Source organism: Armigeres subalbatus, chromosome 3 (assembly GCF_024139115.2).
Source record: "Armigeres subalbatus isolate Guangzhou_Male chromosome 3, GZ_Asu_2, whole genome shotgun sequence".
NCBI lineage: Eukaryota > Metazoa > Arthropoda > Insecta > Diptera > Culicidae > Armigeres > Armigeres subalbatus.
In genome coordinates this window covers 7,895,672-7,916,422 of record NC_085141.1, presented here as the reverse complement: position 1 = coordinate 7,916,422, position 20,751 = coordinate 7,895,672, and the positions used below count along the sequence as shown (strand labels likewise).

The 20,751-nt window shown below is 41.1% G+C and overlaps 1 protein-coding gene across 8 annotated transcripts in view; it reads left to right on the top strand.

Moving 5' to 3' along the window:
* LOC134224521 (uncharacterized) overlaps nucleotides 1-20,751 on the top strand; it is a 54,675-nt gene that overhangs the window by 30,236 nt on the left and 3,688 nt on the right. For all 8 annotated transcript variants that reach the window (XR_009982966.1, XM_062703892.1, XM_062703889.1 and 5 more), the window contains exons 3-10: nucleotides 2,125-2,213; nucleotides 2,600-3,057; nucleotides 16,527-16,813; nucleotides 16,877-17,338; nucleotides 17,413-17,583; nucleotides 17,643-17,856; nucleotides 17,915-18,179; nucleotides 18,239-18,535. Coding sequence is in view for 7 of the 8 variants with exons in the window: in XM_062703892.1 (XP_062559876.1) it covers nucleotides 2,125-2,213; nucleotides 2,600-3,057; nucleotides 16,527-16,813; nucleotides 16,877-17,338; nucleotides 17,413-17,583; nucleotides 17,643-17,856; nucleotides 17,915-18,179; nucleotides 18,239-18,535 (2,243 nt within the window). In the remaining variant the exon portion in view is untranslated. The remainder of the gene's footprint in view (nucleotides 1-2,124; nucleotides 2,214-2,599; nucleotides 3,058-16,526; nucleotides 16,814-16,876; nucleotides 17,339-17,412; nucleotides 17,584-17,642; nucleotides 17,857-17,914; nucleotides 18,180-18,238; nucleotides 18,536-20,751) is intronic.

The window sequence follows — 20,751 nt, the reverse complement described above, 5'->3', positions numbered from 1 at the left end:
TGCGTTTCACGGGTGGAGCAGAGGGGTTGCGCAATGATTGCCGTGTCACCTATCTCGTCTGAATCTTGAGGGAAATTTTCGCCACCGCTGGTATCAACTTACGAAAAATATTCCATATCTGATTCACCTTCGGCACAATACTCAATTTGTTCATCACAGATCACATCCTTCACAGATAAATACGACATCACGGCTTTCAAATACAGTTCTCTTCATGGGGTCGTACAGCCGGTAAGCCTTCGTGTTTTCTTCAAAACCATCCAGGTTTGCTTCCTTCGACTTCGTATCCCACTTTTTCCGGTTTTCTTTCGGGATATAGGACATTGCTTTTGTACCGAAAACCTTTACATGTGACAAATCGGGTTTACGTCCATTCCATGCTTTCTTCTGGCGTCAGATAGTATCCTTAAGATAAGTCGCAGTTGCTACCGCTTCTGCCGAGACGGACTTTGGCATCTTTCCTTCCTGCAACATACAACGGGCTCGTTGTGCCAATCCGTTTTGCTGCGGCATATATTCGGTCGACGTCTGGTGATGGATACCGAGGTCCCTCAAACGTAACGATTTTTTGATAAATTCTTTACCGCTGGCGCGCGGATGGTTTTCAGCTTGACTGCCTAGTTGAATGCCTTCAACAGTTCGGTTTGTGACTTCTGCTCTAGAATATGGACAAATCAGATACCCTCCACACCTTGTCATTGTTAAACTACGCCTAATATATGCTTCCTCCTAGTGATGTTTCCTCCATTCACACGGTCGTGTGATCTAGTTCCAAGGCTTTATTCGCTTCTTTGAGAAAGATAGACGGAACTGCTTTTCTTTGGCACAATTCACACAATTTTTCAACGAGGACTCTTTAAAGTATACTCCGGATGCCATTCTTAAACATGTACAAGCTATGCAAATTGAGCTGACCCATCCATCCATCCATCCACAGAGATCCAAATTTTTGGGTGGAGACGCGATTACCGATCGCGATTACTTTGCCGTCCGAGTCTCCGAGTCTGTCACCGTTATGCCTTGTTTGGTGAACTTCACTTGGTGACCGCGTCGTACGGATCTGGCTTACCGAAACAAGATTGTGCGACATCGTAGGAATGAGCTTCACGTTCTTCGCAATGATAGGATTTTTGGGCCAACACTTCGGCGTCAAATTCACGGAACCAGTAGATACGATGTTCATCGCTCCTTTGTTAATCTCGAACGCTGCCTTTTATTTCTTCCACATATCACCGGCCGTTTTTTTGCATGCTTCACACGAACGTAGTTTACAGGATCCAACAAACAAAAATTTTGTTGTGCGAGCATTTCGACACTTTCGCTCGTCTATAGCATCCGCATTCGGTGCTGGCTTGAATACTTCCCAAAAATCTTCCAATTCCCGGCCTATAAGTCGCTCGATACACTGGCGAGTGCTTGAGGTTGATACGAGACTTGCTGTAACTAAGGCTGATCTTGCGAAACTTCTTGAGGACCTCTTGCTTTTTTTTTTCAGATTAACTACGAATTTCTTTTTGTAGGGTTCATAACCTTTTGGATATGACCATCAATCAAACTGCTCTATTTGACGATTGTTATGTATGGAAGTAAAATAATTCAACAAAGTGATACTTAGCCTATTTTGAATGGTTTGCGTACACGCTGATCGCATGACGCCTACTTGTTCCGATAGTTTGTCGTCATATAGCAAGTCTCGTACAATCCTGTCCGCATGTTTCCAGTGATCTTAGGACGAGTTTCCTCTCATTTATTTTGGCTTCTATCGATTGTGTTAGATTTATGCCCCGTTTCATCGTCTATCATTATCAATTGCATCCTCCGCTTTCAAGTACCTCAGTACGGCACTAAAATTGATGTCGTCTGTGAACGTTTGTTCAGTAGAACTAGCTGACAATGTTTTTGAAAACACATTCCTTATGTCAAAAAGATACGGCTTTGATTCCGCTTGAAACTTGTGTAAATACTTTGCTGACACTATTTGTGATTCATTTGGATGAAGAAATGTCCGTGTCGGGAATACACGCCTCAGAATATTGTTACCAAATCTGTTATTCTAAAGTCTTTCTAAATGTCAAACATACTCCTGGAATTGCATTTGACCACTGTTTTTCTTTTACTCCCTAGGCCTCGTGGAAGGGGTCGCGGTCGGGGACGCGGACGAGGTCGTTTCGCCGCAGTAACCCAAAGTGCTAAGGCAGTGCTAATTCATCATGGTAAGTAATCGAGGACGTCTCAATAATGTTGACGGATTCCTATTGTTTATTACTGAATCGAAAACAGAGGTAACAATAGGCCTAAGTGAGATTGGGCCATTGCTCTTATGAACAGTCTGTAAGTCGGAAAACAAAAATGTTTCAAAAAATGTCTTATATTTTAGTTTTCTTGTTTATAGATCAACCAGTCTATTATACAGACATTCTTAGTTGTTGAAACAGAGGCCTATTCTCACCTCTGATGACGGCAGCGTTCCTTAAAATTGTTCATTAATTTTTATTACATAAAATAATTTATAAGCACCAATATTCTATCGATTGAAATTTCTCGATTCTTGATAAATGTTTCAATCTCTATCTTTGACAAATCATTCTATCCTTCGCAGGCGACGAGGAACCACAAACCCCGTTATCGCTAGACTCCGCCTTTACTGAGGTGGAGTCTGCTCCCCCGATCCGCCGGGGCCGTGGTAGTAGAGGTGGCCGCGGCAGTAGAGGTGGTCGAGGAAGTAGAGGTGGCCGAGGGAGTAGGGGCGGTCCTGGCAGTAGGGGTGGCCCTGGTAGCAGGGGTGGTCGAGGGAGTAGGGGCGGCCCTGGTAGCAGGGGTGGTCCTGGTAGCAGGGGCGGTCCCGGCAGCCGAGGTGGCATGGTCAGAAGAGGAGGAGGTCCCGGAAGCAGAGGTGGTCCAGGCAGTAGAGGCGGTCGTGGAAGTAGGGGAGGTCGTGGTCGGGGGCGAGGCCGAGGAAGCCGCGGTGGTCGCGGTGGTGCGCGATCGAATTCCGCTAGTCCCACCAAGTACGGTTCTCTGCCAGAATTCAGCTCGTTCATGACGCCCGATGGAATGGTAAGTGTTCAACTAATATGTTTTTATATAATCTATCCAACACCGACAAGGTTCATCGACCTTCCGTTTCCTATCCCTATATGCAGTGACCTAAACGATAATCGGTTGATTTGCGTGGACGCTTGCTTTCATTATCTGCCGCCTCTGATTACCCAACTATGGAGCTACGTCGTACGAATCCAGTAAACAGAGAGCGTAAACTTCAACGCAAATATTATGCACTTATTACAAATCCTAGAGGCTTGCCTCCTGTTCCCCGAGCTCTCTCTACGGTTTCTATCGCTCACACTCTAATTTTACTCGTTCTCTCCAAACACCCACCCACCTGACTGACGGTGGTCCACCCAAAGTCTCGTGCTTCCTACATTGTGTGGTAGGTACCGGACGATGTCGGACGGGATAGATATGATGATGGTCCTCCGTACCAACGACGAAACTGCTCGATTCTTGTTGCGTTCGCGGCATAGCATCAATGTTTGTCGCATTCGGACGCGCGCTTTGGCCCATTCCTATCACCGGGCTGTGCCAACCGGCAAACGGTATGCGGAGAAAGAGAGCAAGAGGAGGAACGGTGTGGTGGTAGCTATAGAGCGGTGCGGATTTACTTTTATCGTCAGATCCGTCATTGCCGTTTTTGTTTTGCTCCGGATTTCCCGCTAGATGAAGTCAAGTCCGTCTGATCACTTCGATATCGCCACCTCTTGTGTGAATTTGTAGCGCGTGGCGGAATTAATACACGGTTCGATGCGAATATAATGCACTATTGCCGATTCTTCAATTTACTGTACGGTTGTTTCTGCAACAGTTCGTTAGAAGGTCAAGAAATAGGATGGTCATGGAGCACAGCATCTATAACTAACGAATACTTTTCAACTCTAAAACGACTTTAACAAAAGAATAATGAAATATTGTCATCAACGATGTTGATCATGTTATCGATAATGTGCAATTATTTGGTAATATTTAGGACTACAAACGATATCCTGTTAACATTATAGTCAACTTATTTACAGTCTATACTTAGCTGCCCAAAGGATGATTTAAAATTTTAAACCCCTACTTACATGTTTGAAAAATTAACAAATTCAAGTTATTGGTGCTTGTATCAATGCTGCTGTCGAAAGTTTTGTTAAATCATGGGGAGATCCACCAGCGCAGGAAAGGAAGATCAGATCCTCATGTTTTAAACTTTGAACAATAATTGAGATTGAATAAAAAAATGCTCAAAATATTGATGTATCACCTTTATTTAGAAGCTTAGAATCAACAATATGTATTAAAATCAATCGAAAACATTCTGATTATGTGGAGATTAGACTGGCACAGGAAACAAAAGTTGTCTAATTCCACGGGGCACCCCCCAGGATTGTGTCTTTGGGTGAGAAAATCAATCTCTGAAAATTTCAGCTCAATCGCTTGTTGCATAAGCTGGCGCATTTGATTTTAAGTTTGTATGGGGATTTCAGCCAAAATGTATAGGAAAATACACCTCCGTCACTCATTCGATCTGGAAATTGGTTCTGATTGCTCGATTGACCTCAGAATTGCAAAAACGGCAGTTGGTATGCTACAGAACAATTTCACAGAACATTGTATGATGATTGAATGAACTTTTATATAGGTTTCGGCTGACGCGATTCGATCAAAAAATCCAAAAATACACAAATCAGCTCCTAATAAATCAGCCGAAAACTATATAAAAGTTCATTTAATCATCATACAATGTTCTGTGAAATTGTTCTGTAGCATACCAACTGCCGTTTTTGCAATTCTGAGCTCAATCGAGCAATCAGAACCAATTTACAGATCGAATGAGTGACGGAAGTGTATTTTTCTATATATTTTGGCTGAAATCCCCATACAAACTTAAAATCAAATGCGCCAGCTTATGCAACAAGCGATTGAGCTGAAATTTTAAGAGATTGATTTTCTCACCCAAAGACACAATTCTGGGGGGTGCCCCGTGGAATTCGACAACATTTTTTTCTCCCCATGCTAATCTGGGCCAGTCTAGTGGAGATGGTCAATAATAGCCATTTTTTAAATAAAAATCATGATTTGTCGTATATGTATATCGTGTAACTGTGGTGCAAAATCAATTTCAGTATCCGGTAGCTGTCCCCTAGCTAGATACGAACAGGGAGATTTTTCATGAGACTAAATAGCCATTCTTTAAACTTGTTTCGTTAAACTTACTTCAATTTTGTTGTTTCTTCTTGCTTCTTTCCCTTCTTCATCGATGGCTCTACATTCCAACTGGAACTTGACCTGGTTTTCAACTATTTAGCATTTCCTCAGCTATTAATTGAAAGCCTTTCTTTGCCCGCCATTGCATGAGTATGTATCTTGTGTGGCAATTATAATGGATACACTACGCCCCGGGAGTCGGGAATTTTTCCAACATCCTAGACCGGACCGAGAATCGAACTCGCCGTTTTCGGATTGGCAATCCTACGCTTTTGCTCGCAAGGCTACTAGAGACTGGTTTCTTCTTGCTTAGGCATCAGAAAGTCACAGAAATAGGCAGCCCCAAATTTGAAGATGACATTAAATATGGTCAGAATTTGTAGTATAGGATGTAACGCATATGTAACTGGGGTAGAGATGTCGTAAAATACCGATTAATCGATTAGTAACTAATTGCTTTACTAACACATTTGAAAACCAAATTTGAAGCAAGTGAACAATATTACTATTCTAAATGATGATTTTTTTGGTTGAAAATTTGCGAACCTAGGGGAAACCGCCAAATGTTGAACGGCTAATTTTGTCGCCTATTGTTGAACTTCCATAAGAAATGCACGTGCGTTCAACAATAGGCGAAGAAATTAGCTGTTCAACATTCTTGCTTCTTTCCCTTTTTCATCAATCACTCTACATTCCAACTGAAACTTGACCTGACCTTATATTTGGCGAATTACCCTAATTGTTCTATTTTTACAAAGGTACTCAGCAACCTAATCGCAGGCATCGGATATTCTATCCGCAGCTCTCAGTTATTTTCTCCAGTGCGGGTTATTGGTAGGAATGTTTTGATTTTAGGGTTTCACCTGTTAATACTAACGTAGTGCTACAAATCAAAAGCGCAAGCTGCCATTTGGCTACGGGTGACCCCAGTATTGTTCCAAAAAGTTTTGGTTAATCGTGTCGCTTTACTAATGAAAATTGTGAATTGAAAATGATAGCTAACATAGTGTGGTTGTTATCCGTTCATCCAATGTGCTAAAGCAGGTAAGTCCATTTAAGATTTTTTTTTCATTGGGCAAAAGAAAAAAAACTCTTGCACAGCTTTGCCTGCTTAAGTCAACGAAACATGACTGCTAAAAAGCCAAGTCAAAGTAATTTTTAACAAGAAAATTATTTTGAGCTTTTTAGTGGAATATTTCACCTGTCATAAGACGAGTTTGAACAATCCCATTGAATTCCACCACTTAATTGTATCCTGACAGATACGTATTTCGACCTCAACAGTAAGGCCGTCTTCAGACACTTGAAGACGGACTCGACTAAGTTGAGGTCAAAGACACTGGTATCTGTCAGGATACAATTCTGTCGATCTGGAATCAATGGATTGTTCAAACTCGTCTTATGACAGGTAATTTTTAACGCAAGTTTATTGCTTTTAATGATGCGAAAATATATTTGGAACAATTTTTTTTAAAAAGCAGTGGTTTATATCTCTCTTCAAATCGATGTATTATCGCTGATTATTGATTAATTTGTGTGATGAGCCATAATTATAAGCTTTTACAATTCTTCCTTTTACTTCCACTATGTTAAACTTTTGTGTATCAACAAATACGTCTTTCGTATAGTACTTAAAAGGCAGAAACACCGTCTTCGACCAAGGGTCGTACAGACTGAACACTTTACACCTTACTTTACACCAACACAGGACCAGTGGAGATTTTTTCGATCACGAAAAGTTTCCTCTTTACCGGGGCGGGAATCGAACCCACACTCCGTAGCACATGCGTCTAGACGATTGGAGTCGCTAACCGCACGGTCACGAAGCCCACGAAGTACAATGGTTACGGGAGACTAGAATTTTTCCCAACCAAAAATCCGGATTTTCAATCCTACCTCTTTTTCCCAAGGTTATGATTCCTTCAAATTTGGACGGGAAAATCATTCGGCGAATTCTTTTGCATTTCCACGAGAAATTCCTCCTAATTTCCACGGCAAACATCTCAGAATTACTATGAAAAATTGTTACAAACTTAGATTGTTAGATTTGAAAATTAAGAGCGGTTTTTCCACTGGAATGGGGTAAGGTGAAAAATGTCATACATTTTCGAACATGTGTGTGTACAAAAATGTGAGACAAACTTTTTGGTACTTAGCATTATCCTCGCAGAAAGTTGCAAGTACCGATGCAATGCACTCAAATGACCGCAAATAGACATAAATTTAAAAAAAAAGTGAAATCTATCCCCCTAAAGTGCAAATTCGACCTCTCTTATATGTTTTTCTCATTTTTATAATGCGTGAGGAAAGCACCACCAACGCTAGGTGGATTACTTTTGGTTTTTTTTATAATACACGAGAACGGCATCATCACCGTTAGATGGATTATTCTGGGTTTTTAATAGGAAGAATGGCTAATCGACTCAGTTTAACGAATTGAGATGATGTATGTGTGTACGTGTTCGTATATATGTGTAGGCACAAAACTCGTCCAAAACTGTGAAGTATGTACAATTTATTCCAATTTTTCGAGTCGTTTTTACATAGTAATTCATCGTTATCATAAGACAGGAGCTTATTTCATAGGACATGAGTTCACCCAGCTCAATCTACGAAGCATACCTATGTATCTGTGCTATGCTGCTACGGCTTCGAAAAAGCGTCGCTGCAATTTTTTTAACCGCGCCGTTGGAATAATTTCAGAGCTTTAGCCTAATGTGGCGTTGAAGGTAAATTCCCCTCCCCAAATTAGTTAGAAGAAATATATTTGAACAATTTCGACTGTGCCGCTGAAAAAAAAGTGCAGGGTAAGGTGGGAGCAAGAGCAAGATGGGTCACGGGGTGAGATGGGTCAGGACAGTTTTGAGCATTGTACATATTCATTTTAATGCATATATTATGCCTTTGTAAGAATAATAATTTGGTTCTACTTTATTGTCACTCGTCCTTTTCCTACTTTGTATTACTATATTAGTTCTTTCTGTGTTTCACGTTCTACCAAAAAGATGCCTACTGTTATAATCAGGAAATCAATTTTTGAGCAACGCCTAACAATATGCTCTTTGTCATCAACAGAGTTTGTTACTGACAAACGCGCCTCGCAACAAGCCTTTATCAGAACTCGAACATAATATGACAAGAATCATTTGCCTTGCATGCTCTGATATTTCCGAGAATACGATGCTATATTTGTAATCATAGTTAGTTAGCTAAGATGATTAATGTCGCTCCTTGGGTCCTCGACTTCTCGGGATGCGACACAGTTTTTAGTCTAGTGCTCTGGCTTACACACTGATGGACAGTAGCACTCGTATGAACTCATGCAGATTACTATGAAAACATGACGATTACGATTGTTCATCAGTGTACACATAAGCCTTGGTTCAATCGCCATTACTCGCCCTCTAAATCGAAAAAAAAAGAGACAAAAGCGATAAAAAGAACGAGTGAAAACCCATAAGATGATAAAATTACCTATTACATACCTTATATACTTCTCTATATTTTTCTGAATCGCATACAGTGATTCCGGCAGATTTTACCTCGCGCTTGATTTGAGTCGGGCATGAGGAATGAGAGTTTGAATTTATTTTGACACTGCTACTGATTTGAATCAACAACAAATTCAGTCAAGAGATCTCATATTTTCATAAATTTGAAGCAGGGTTATATAATATATGATGTATAACCGAAAAAAACATTTTAAATTTTTTGTGGGAAAGAGAAATTTCTAGTTTTTTAACTACATTTCTTTGTCCACCTTGTCGCCTGTATATGATCAAGCACAAATTATTGAAAAAATTAAGTCTGAAATAATCGTCTGAGATAAGCCGGAAAAGCTATGCACGAATCCGTTCCATATATACGGGGACTAGGGGTGTGCGGGGCCCTCCTTAGCCGTGCGGTAAGACGCGCGGCTACAAAGCAAGACCATGCTGAGGGTGGCTGTGTTCGATTCCCGTAGCCGGTCTAGGCAATTTTCGGATTGGAAATTGTCTCGACTTCCCTGGGCATAAAAGTATCATCGTGCTAGCCTCATGATATACGAATGCAAAAATGGTAACCTGGCTTAGAAACCTCGCAGTTAATAACTGTGGAAGCGCTTAATGAACACTAAGCTGCGAGGCGGCTCTGTCCCCAGTGTGAGGATGTAATACCAATAAGAAGAAGAAGAAGGGGTGTACGGAATTACACTTCAAAGTGTAAATGTATGCTTGTATGTAGTCTTCGAATAAACAATACTGTCCAAGTACATTATTTTAAATAGGTAGAATATAAGGACAAAAGTAATAAATTAAATATATGAAACACACAAAGTAAACAAACAATTCAAGAAATGAAAATGTAATAAACATTCTCCATATTTTGTATTGAATTGTTCAATATAATATGAAAAGTATATTAGATATGATTTCGATAACGAACATTTAACCTATAATGTGTTTAACCAGCCTCATCATGCTCTGGCAAAATACTTCGAGTAATGTATGTATGACAATAATATGATAATGTTAATTTTAACGTGCGATTTTTTGACACTAGATAAGCAAGTATGAGAAATCCTAGCGAAGGTTGGATGTCAAACGGGACAGGTGGGACCGGTGTTCCTGCGCAAGGAACAGAAGTCATATGTCCATCCATTTCTCCATAAATTGAAAATATAAACATAGATCAGATACATCACCAAATCCATGTTACCGCATGAGCCTCATTCATCGGTGTCCGATATGATAAAGATGGAATAACACCAATTTTCCCAGTATATGAGCTGATTGTTAGCCGGTCTCCACAGTTATTCTTCTACAATCTACAATAAGTCATTCAGAAAATATTTAGAGTCCTTCCACCACGGATTTTAGGAAACTTTGCCCCCTCCAGACCAGTGTTGGCAAAAACTCAAAACTCATGGACGATTCAAATCAAGCGTGAGTTGAAACGCACCCTACTCAACACCTAAAAACTCATGGATAAGTTGAATCATTCATTTGAATCATCGTAGGTTTTCTTTTGTTCTCCTTCGTTAAAAACAGTGAATTGACGTTTGTCGCATAAAATATTAGACACTCTTCCATGTATAAGCAATAAATTGCCCCCAAATTGATTTTAAAAGCGTTTTTAAACCAAAATGATTTTTTGGCAAATAAGTTTAATGATGCGTTTTAGCATGAAAAATTCAAGCGTGATGCATTCCTTTAAAATCGCAGACGATTTCGTTCGCACGGGAGGGCTCATTGATTGAGATATATGAGTGATTTTACCAACACTGCTCCAGACTGTATTTTTTCCTGAATTTTGTGCAAGTTCTTCCTTGACAAATCTAGGAAATTCCTGCCCAAGAATTCTGGGAAACTGATTCATCAAGTATTAGGGTCCTTCCATCTCCAGGAATTGTGGGTGTTCCTTACTAGTTCAAAAGATTTATCCCTTCAGGAATTGTGATTAATTTTTTCATCAAAAAAATGTAAAGAACTGCAGTCTGCAGTTACAATATAACAGTACATATCTGAAAACTAATTAAATGTGAAGTAAATTAATTTAATAAATCAATGAACGCTTCAATATTGAGAAGTTGCTATGTTCACAAAGAAATGATTCTTTTCCCAGTAGATATCTGTATGAAATTGTAATTTTATGTTTTTTTTTGTCTTTATTAAGGAGACTTTCAGAGACATGAGTTTTATATGACGTTTTTTAGTATGACCTTTTAATTCAATTGAAATTTGTATATGTCTCAATTGTGTACTATTTTACTCTAAATATGTATATTCACAAGTCAAATGTTGAACAAAATGTTCTTCATTTTTTTATGAGTTGATGCACAAAACATATTTTTCCCTTCAAATGTAAGTCATGCGTCATAGTTTTCGAGACGGATTTTCGAGTTTGGATTTTTTCATCAAAGGCAACATGGGACAATTATGCGTACAACGGCAGTGCACCATATAAGCTTGGTTGGTTGATTCGCTATACTGTGGACCCCCATAATATGACCGCTTTAATCTGAATACTTTTTAATTTGAACCCCGTTCGTTTGAACATCGTTCAGATTACGCCATTTATAGTAATAATTATCTTGGTAAATTGGAAAAAGAAAATTGAATGTATGGGGAGTGGCATCAAGTTATTCTTTATCATGATGTTTATTATCATAAATGACGTAATCTGAATAGACTATAAGGCGAAACCAAACGATTGAATCTAGAAAGGCATCGTCAACAGGTTGATTAATCTGGGTTTTATAAAAGGTTCAAAGTGTTATATATCAATCTACTCATCTTGACAATCTGAGCATTCATAGACTGTTCTAGAAATTATAAGCACACTTGGTATATTGAACACTTCGATTTTTTTCAATTTTTTCACAATTTTTGGCTACGTATAGTTTATAATCTTGTCTACTTTCTCCTAGCGTCGAGTTTTGCCGATTTTATGGATATAAGTCATGTTTTAGAATTTTTTTCTTCACACGGTTTTGAGGTGATTGCACAACACAGTTTTAAGTAGTTTCTTCAAATTTCTCAATCAATTTTTTTTTCAATAAAAGTATGTTTATGTTTGCCTTTCGCGTATACTAAGTATAGGTACGTAAAGGCTATTCATAGGATCATTCCAAAACCGAACATTTGATAGAAGGCTCGGAGACCCATAGTGTTATATACCAATCGACTCAGCTCGACGAATGGAGGTGATGTCTGTATGTGTGTATGTTTGTGTGTGAGTGTGTGTACAAAAAAAATGTGAGAAATACTTTTTTGTGCGTAGCCTTAACCGATTTGCTTGCAACAGGTTGCATTCGGCGCGGAATCCTTCTTATTTTCTGCTATTGAATCGGCCATCACGCTCCGGAGTTATAAAAAAACTTTCCCAAAGGTCAAAATCGAGGAATTTTTATTTCAAAAACTGCTGCAATGCATTCAAATGAACGCAAATAAATATGAATTGATGTAAATAGCTGAATCTATCTCCCCGAAGTGCAATTTTGACCTTTCTTATGTGCATTTCTTGTTACTCTTATGTATTTTCTTGTTTTTTAAAACACGAGAAAGGCACTACTACCGCTAGGATTACTATTTTGATTTTACATCTAATAAAGTGTTTGGCCACACGGCCTTGCATCTTTGTTGCTTTTTTTTAAATAAATTTTAAGGTAAATTTTAAAAAGGAAGTAATTTGAAAATATTTCTAATATGGTATCTAGCCTATTCTTTAGCCAAATATACTCTGCGTGCCTAACGCATACGGAAAAATCGTGAAAACTTCCTTCCTTCTGCCTTCGAGTTCTACATATCTATCCACTACACGAAGATTATACTAAACCAAACGATATTAAGGCCGATGTCGAAGAAAATGATCAAAGAAGGAGGTGTACACGAAAAACATTATTTTATTGGAAAAGATAGAGCAGATAGATGAGTTTTCTAACAAAAGCAAAAAATGCTTTAATCAAAGGACAAAGTTAATGGCAAAACAAGCTCTCGAAGAAAACCATGTTTGCGAAAATGAACCATTTTTGATCGGCATCATAACGCCTGCATTGAATTATTGATTTATTGTTCGATCAATCTTATCAAAGCAATCGTCTCTAGTGGCATTTGTGTGGTCATATCGCTGAGCTTACTTTGCTTATACCATACAGTGCAATGAAAACTGATTTCTACATGAATCTCAAAAGAAAGAGTGCAATGCACCTCACACAGCATATTGCTCCGGATTCAAGAGAGTACAAAAAAGGACACTGCGAATATTAGCGCATAAATAGGAGCTCTCACCGCAATCCAATCAGAGAGTTTTCTTCCCAGTGATGAGCACTGGCAAAGCATTCAACAACGTCGATAATTCTCGCTCCGTTTCGCCGTTTTTGAAACTGTTCTTTATCGTCTGCGTGCAACTTTCGGCACCGAAAAACAAGCACTCTGCTCGGCTGCTAGTTGTTGTCGCCCGCCGGGAATAGCAGACTACAGTGTGGATGCATTCCTACCAGCTGCTTAGAGCTGGGTGGCGGCGGGCGGCAGTGGAACAGGTTTTGCCCAAAAATGGCTCACCTGATTGGGATTGGAACGGGCTTGTCAATTTTGGGGTTTCGATGCCCGTATTTTAAGACTATTTCCAATACGTTTTTTTCATAATCAGAAGCCATTTTTTGTGCTCTGTTCATTGTAACATTCAAGACATGCAATATACGTCAATTGCTCTTTATGATTTGTTCGAGTATTCTTTGCCAATCGTCATAATTTGCTTCGCTTTTGCGGAGCAAGTTACAACCAGCACAAATACAACCAGAAGAAACCAAGTAAGCGATGTATACTTCTTTGCTGGGTGTTTCTCATGGCCATCTTTGACTGTATGTATAAAAGTAGTAGGCATCTACATGGAAGTAATGCTTGTCATACACGCGAGCGAACAGGGCTTACACACAGTAATAAGTTAGGGTGAGTGAGCCAGCTAAACAGAAATGGGTTGCCCTACGCGCGAAGGAAACGTCAAGCATCGGGCATACAGCTACAAATCAGCGAGACCTCCGCGCCACGATACTTTGATGATAAAGCGAAAGCAATCAGGCGTTGTATATGGTGGTAGGGTCGGCTGTCAGCAAAAATGTGGCTGACGACAAACTCCATTAAATACTGCAACCAACCGCCATCTATAAGTATGTTTTAAAAATAAACTTAGGATACAAATATAATTGAACTTTTTTTTTAAATGCCATATGGCTCTTTACATGGCGAAGCATTCATTTGGTTCACTTGTGTTGCAAGTATCCAGTATTTCCATACTCCCCTATTGTAATGATCCACCAGTACAGGGCTGCACTTCCATGACAGTGTCAGACAGTCAATTTAAACCCGCATGCGATTTCGAATAAATCAGTACTAGGGTATATGAAAACATTCAATCTTTATTCCCCTCCTTTATCAGATATGTGTCACAACATCTATCTCAACAAGTCGAATAAACGTGTAATGCATCGTTTGTTCTTTATTGAGACAAGAGCTTACACAATAATTGGCGTTGCCTCATTTTCGGCCGCCAGTGTACGTAGCTCAGAAGTAAACCATGGAGGAGATTGTGTGCAGTCGCCTCCATGGCCTGCTCAGATCTTCGTTTAGCGCTTTGCTCTGCACTCGTCTTCGACTGTTGCAAATGTTTGAGTGACGTAGAATTGTATAATATAATACAAGCAAGCGCTACGTTTAGATCATCACCATGATCCATCGCTTGTCGTATCGACAGACAGACAGATATACGGGGAAACGATTCGAGTAGAAAAATGTACAAAACATACAACATACTTTCATTGCTCATGGCACGACAGGCGATTTGTGAGAGAAAGAGCCCTCATTAACCGCATGTCCTGTGTTTTCCACCTACTTCTTTCATCACCTACTTCTTCGTTCAGGGTTTGGTGTTTGTTGTGTGTTTCCAGGAGCATGGAGGAAGCAATATGGAAAACCAGTCGAACCCCTTTCTTTTTGGTTGACTTATTCCATCTAGGGTTTTCAATTTTTAACTATATGGTGGATAGTGAAAATTTCGGAACTTCCGATAATGGTTGACGGCGAGTTCGTAGGAAGATTTCAAATAAATAAACATTCGTTTTAATTTATAGAAAAAAATTACAAATACAATAAAATTGGTTTATTTGGCTATTTGTTTGTATAGTGTCCTACATTTTCAACTAGTCAATGAGTCAATGTTTCAACTACTTATAATGCTTGAAGGATAAATTGAATGTATCTGTGCGTAATAAAACTAAATTATAAAGATCTCTTTGAACAATTATAGTTCATGAGAAATTCTTCGGAAATTCCATGGGAAAATGTTTGAAATAGAGAGAGGATTATTTGGCACTTATTCCGTGTCGTTTTTCTTAACAGTTCGTTTGGCCGAATAGAATAGAATGTGGTCAAAAATACCGTTTTACCAAATGATTTTTTTCTTTATAGTGCTTTTTTGTTTAGCCGAATCATACGACCAAAAAGTATATTTTGCTGATTGAGTAATATGGCTAAGAATGTCGATCCGTTCAGCCGAATAACATTTTTTCGACTAAATAGCCTCTTCTGACAAGGTTTCGTAGCGTAGTTGGCTACACGTTCGCCTTACAAGCGAATGGTCATGGGTCCGATTCCTAGCTCCTCCATCAGTCGCCGGATGCGCAGCCCATACGGTGGCGTTTTGGGGAACGCGCCTCGCCGTCATGACTGCTTTATGACGACTGTCAATTTGTTCTTCTCGGAGGCATCTCTCCAACGTATCCGGATAAATGGCAACCGAACAATGCAACAATCATTGGATTCGCGACATGGACAAACGACGGACACAATGGACTCACGATGAGATGGACTGGCAACGACAACAATAATTTTAATAATGGAAAACTAAAAATAAATTCAGTGTGGATTCTGTACAGCAGAATACCACAGTAGATCTCGGCACAGTAGCGATCACATATTTATCGATCGCAAATTAAGAAGGTTTGTTCGGTCAAATAACATATTCGGCTAAACAAATTTCAACCTTAAACATTTGGCCGAAACAGTTATTAGAACGTAAATGAAAATGTCATTTTGCTGAATGCGAAATACAACAGGAAAAGTAATTTACTGAACGGGTCATATGGCCGAAAATGTCAACCTGTTCGGTCAAATGCCCCTCCGTGTCAAACAACCATTCCGACCAAACGATTTTTTGTCAAAATGACCAGTTCGGCTAAACCGAACAGAATTTTCGGCCTAATGACATATTCGACCGGACGACATTTTCATCCGTATGTCCATTTCAGCCAACTGACATATTCGCCCAAGCACCTTTGGACCTTCAGCCAAAGACATTAGCCAAATGGCCCTTCCCCATTTGCATTTTAAAAATTTGTCGTTTGAAATGGCTTCCGGTTTTTTTTTATCTGGTGCCTATCAATGTAAAAAAGGGTTTTGCATTGCTGCTCTTTGTTAGCCAGAATTGGAAAGGGTCCAACAGTTTGTAGAGACCACAGCTTTGTCATAGATTTGACCAATGCTTCAAGAACAACAGCATGGAACTGGTGTTGATTGGGTGGGGTTAACAGTACGTTAAAAAAAATGTAGACTCCTGTTTGAAAAATATTTTATTCTGCATAAAAAAATATAGATCAGCGGCGTGACAGATTTTGAACAGCGGCGCACGACGATTAAAAAACTGATGACTCGAATATCGACATTTAAGATAATCAATGTCTCCTTATTTGCCTTATAATACTTGTAATCAACTATTCAATGTTTTCTTCTGTTCCAAAACAAACGCAGGAACTCCATCGGCGAAAATTGCATCTGTCAGCATCCTTGACCAGCCCTAATTCGCTGCAAGTGTTTGAAGAGGACACTCTCATGAGCGGAGATTTCAACTTCACCACGCCGACGCGATTGATCAGCACTGGTCCGGGACCCTTCAGTATGAATGAGGAATCGCAAAGTTCGTATCTCAGCAGTGCCAGTGTGACGCAGGACAACAACGGAACGTTGTCAACGATTCTGTCAACGACTGGTAGCACCCGGAAACCGAAGGCCAAAATGGAAGTGTGCGACGTCAATGGGTGAGTTGTAATATCGAACGTCTTCTGTCATTCCTTCCTAATTGATGTGTTTCTCTCCAATAGACGAACGGAATTCTCCGTTGAGTTCATCGCCGAGTATGAATGGCCTCTACCAACATCCGCTCGAGGTGGAGGTGACAATTACATGATCCAGGAGCAAATCGCAGAATATCTTGGAGTAAAAAGCTTCAAGCGGAAATATCCGGATCTGATGAGGCGGCCGGTCGATATGGAAGAACGGAATTACATCATGGAGCGAGGGCTCGCGTCGGAAAAAATGTGCGACCTGGGCCTTACCGCAGTGTACGCTTCGGAAATTCTGGACATTATGTGCAATGACTATCCGGAAAAGTACGAAGAGTACAAACGGTACCAGAGGGAGAAGTACTACCGGGACCGACAGAAGTACCTGCAAAAAGTTGCAGCCGCGGCTGCCATCGCTATCGACTGTGTAGATAAGAGCCAAATGTTAAAACAAAAGGCAATGCAATCGGCCGCCAGCTGGAATATTGGTATGAATAAAGAGTACGTATCTATTCAAATTAGATTGATCGATGTTTAAATTACATATCTGTAACGACTACTCAATATTTTTTTAGACGAAAGGAAACCCGCCTATCCTGTATGGACTTGCAAACTTATGTAGTGCAAGTACCCCGAGAACAACGGCTAGATCCCCAGCCACCGGGTCCAGAGAAACACTACCCGGTCGCTTTGGTGCCGGGCCAATTCTCCGAATCCTACCAAGCATACACGCCGGAAGAATTGGCGTAAGTTTACATTAGGTCGTATGCCAGCCAATCACTATTATTCTCTTTTTATTTTCCAGTTGTTATCCTATCAACACCGCACTACTAAATCCACACCAACTGAAGGAGATTCTGCGTTCAGATCGATATCGAAAGCTGTTGGCTGAAGTTGCTTCTGAAAGTGAAAGCAGTAGCAGTGACAGCAGTAGTGATGACGAAGATTCAAGTAGTGATAGTGACGAGAGTGAATCAGGTTCGGATTCCGACACCGTTAGCGGTTCGGCTGATTCTGATGTGAGTTAAACAAAATTCCTATTCAATTTTGAGCTCTAAATTGATGTTTTGCTTTCAGGATTCCGATGCACCGCTTATAAGAACACCAAGTAAGAAAGTTTCGGCGATTAGCGCTGGTGTAAACTTGAGTCCTAGTAATCCTAGGTTCAGGCCTCCTCCAGCAAAAGCGATACTACCGGTATCGAGTCCATCCGTCAAATCTGAACAATCAAACACACCCAAAATGAATCCGTATCTGTGTGCGGTTTGTCAAGGACCGCAAAACCGAAACCAACAGCACAAACCGGAACGATTTATTCGTTGTTCAATATGCAGGCGAAGAGGTACAGTTATTGAAGCAAAATGGGCAAGAACTTTTTAACTAAATTCTGTATGCTTTCAGCCCACCCATCCTGCATCGACATGTCGGCAAAAATGTCCAAACGTGCCTCGGAATACCCGTGGCAGTGTTCTGAGTGCAAATCCTGCCAAAAGTGCCACCGCCGACTTAACGTAGCTACCGTAGCAACAACGGCGGACAGTCCTGTAAGTGCTAGTGCAGGCAACATCACTGCGACTACGGCAACGACTACAACGACAACAACAACAACAACCGCTACCAATCGGAAGATGGTATTCTGTGATCAGTGTGACCGGGGATTCCACCTCACATGTATTGGTCTGCGAAATGTTCCCGACGGTGAGTAGAGTTTCGGTTTTATTGTTTTCTTTAATAGTAGGATGTGATATTATACACAATTTTCATTGGGATTGACATATTTTCACGGAGAATGGTATTTTTACTATTTTTACGAAAATGGGTAAATCAGTAGAATCAGAGCTTCTCCAGCCTTCCGGAGCTGTTGAAGATTCGTCCGGTTACCAACAGAACGCTAAAAGGCGCCAGCAAAGCGGAAATCACAAGATTAGGGTCACGAAATTCGCAAACAAGGACGAAGAGTGTAAAAGACGGGCAAGAGCGAGACAATCCAGTTGGCCAATGGAGGAAAAGGAAACGAAAGGAGGAAAAAAGGCTCACTACGGCACGACGTGAGCCAGGGAGTAAAGTGGGAGCGCTGCTGGTAAAAGTTTCGTAGCGTAAAGCGGACGATAGGTGGAAAGATTATCCTCGTCTTAAGGAGGGGCTCAGTCTAAGAAGTCCTGGGTGAGGGTGTAGAAGTGAGAAGTGACCATCCAATGCAAGCAGTCAGCCTCTTCCAACCAATCGCCGGTAGTAGTAAACCCGCCTGGCTCAAAACGGGACGCAAGGAAGGAGCAACTAGGGTACCCCAAATGGCATAATGGCATAATTTCGTTTGGCATAACGATTTGAATAACCAGGGGCCATTTGGCATAAAGTCCGAAGCCGGAACAGCCGGGTTTGTGCAGGGCGGTCGTTCGGAACGTTGTACCTGTGCGGCAGTTGCGGGGGAAGAGGCCTGGTCGGTAGATGGGTTTTGTTCTGGGACCAATTCACGGTCCTCTTCGTGCACTTGGCTGCATTTTCCGCACACTCTGGATGGATGTGTGCATCTCTTGCCGGTGTGACCGTACTCCCAGCATCGGAAGCACAGCATCGGGGACGTATAATAGTTGCGGGTTCTGCATCTTGTGTAGCCAAACTCGATATGTGGGGGAATGACTGTTCTGTGGGAAGTTATCACTGAGGCTTCCCACGGTACACAGCGGAACCGACACAACTCCCGGCGGGGTATTTCGGACGCGTAAAGTGGACGAGAAAACACAAGCGATGCGCTCTCCGCGGTGGTCGTTTATTAATATTTACATACATACAATAGACAACAACAACATATATTCACAGGGCTGGTGAGGGATGACAAACATCGCAAACATAAATTAGACTGGCCCAACATTCAACACTCCTCCTCGAGGTTTATCATCACTTACAGTTAACACAAAGTTTAACATACACAAAGTCAATACAGAGTTTTATTTGGGCACACAGTCGTTTCAGCACTTCTCCTACACCATCTCCTCCTGCTTCGTCTTTTTTTACCGCTTCGTTGTCTTCTTAATTCATCCGGCACTTAGCATCGGTATTTATCTTCGTCCACACAGTCGTAAAAGTTTTCTTCTTCTCTGCGCTCCTCCTCAACAGAACGCTCGCTTCCTGAATTTCTGGAGCTTCCTGCGGCTCTCACAGCATACAATCCACCACAAAGTTGGGCAACAGCTTCCACTTTCTTCTTGCTTACAATTTCGCATCTGGACTTCACAAAGTTCACATTTAGTCCGTTTTGTGCTAGCTTCCGGACCGAAATTAGCCCACTGTCCAGTTCCGGAACATACAGCACATCTTTCACGATCACTTCATTTACTTTTCCGTTACCATCGATGCACTTCAACAGACCTTTCCCTATTCCGGCGGATTGCACGGTGGACCCATTCGCCAAGGTCACATCCAGCTTTACGCTTTCGTCCATCTCGCTGAAAAAATCCAGGTTGCTGGTCATGTGGCTCGAGCAGCCACTATCCACATACCAGCTCTTCTGCTGCCGCTTTCCTCCCACGCCGAAACATATTCGGGGTCCCTCTTCGCTGCCGTTTTCGCTTCCGGCCTCGTTCATCTTCTGCAGCACTGGGCAATTCACGGATGTGTCCCGGTTTCCGGCACGGGTAGCATATCCGCTTTATCATTCGCTGTCTACCTCTGTTCTGCACTTTCAGCGCTTAGTCATCGCACTCACCGGAAACCCCTCGCTTCTCCATTCGTCGGTGGTATTCGTCCATCAGCCGCTGTTTCACAAACTCGATCGTCTGGTCCGCGTCTGGCCGGCTCTCCAACGCCGTCACCAGACCGTCGTATGACTCCGGCAAACTTCGGTAGATCATCGCAACCTGTAGCGAACATTCAATTTTCTGCCCGGCACACGACAGCCTATCGAAAAGCTCTTC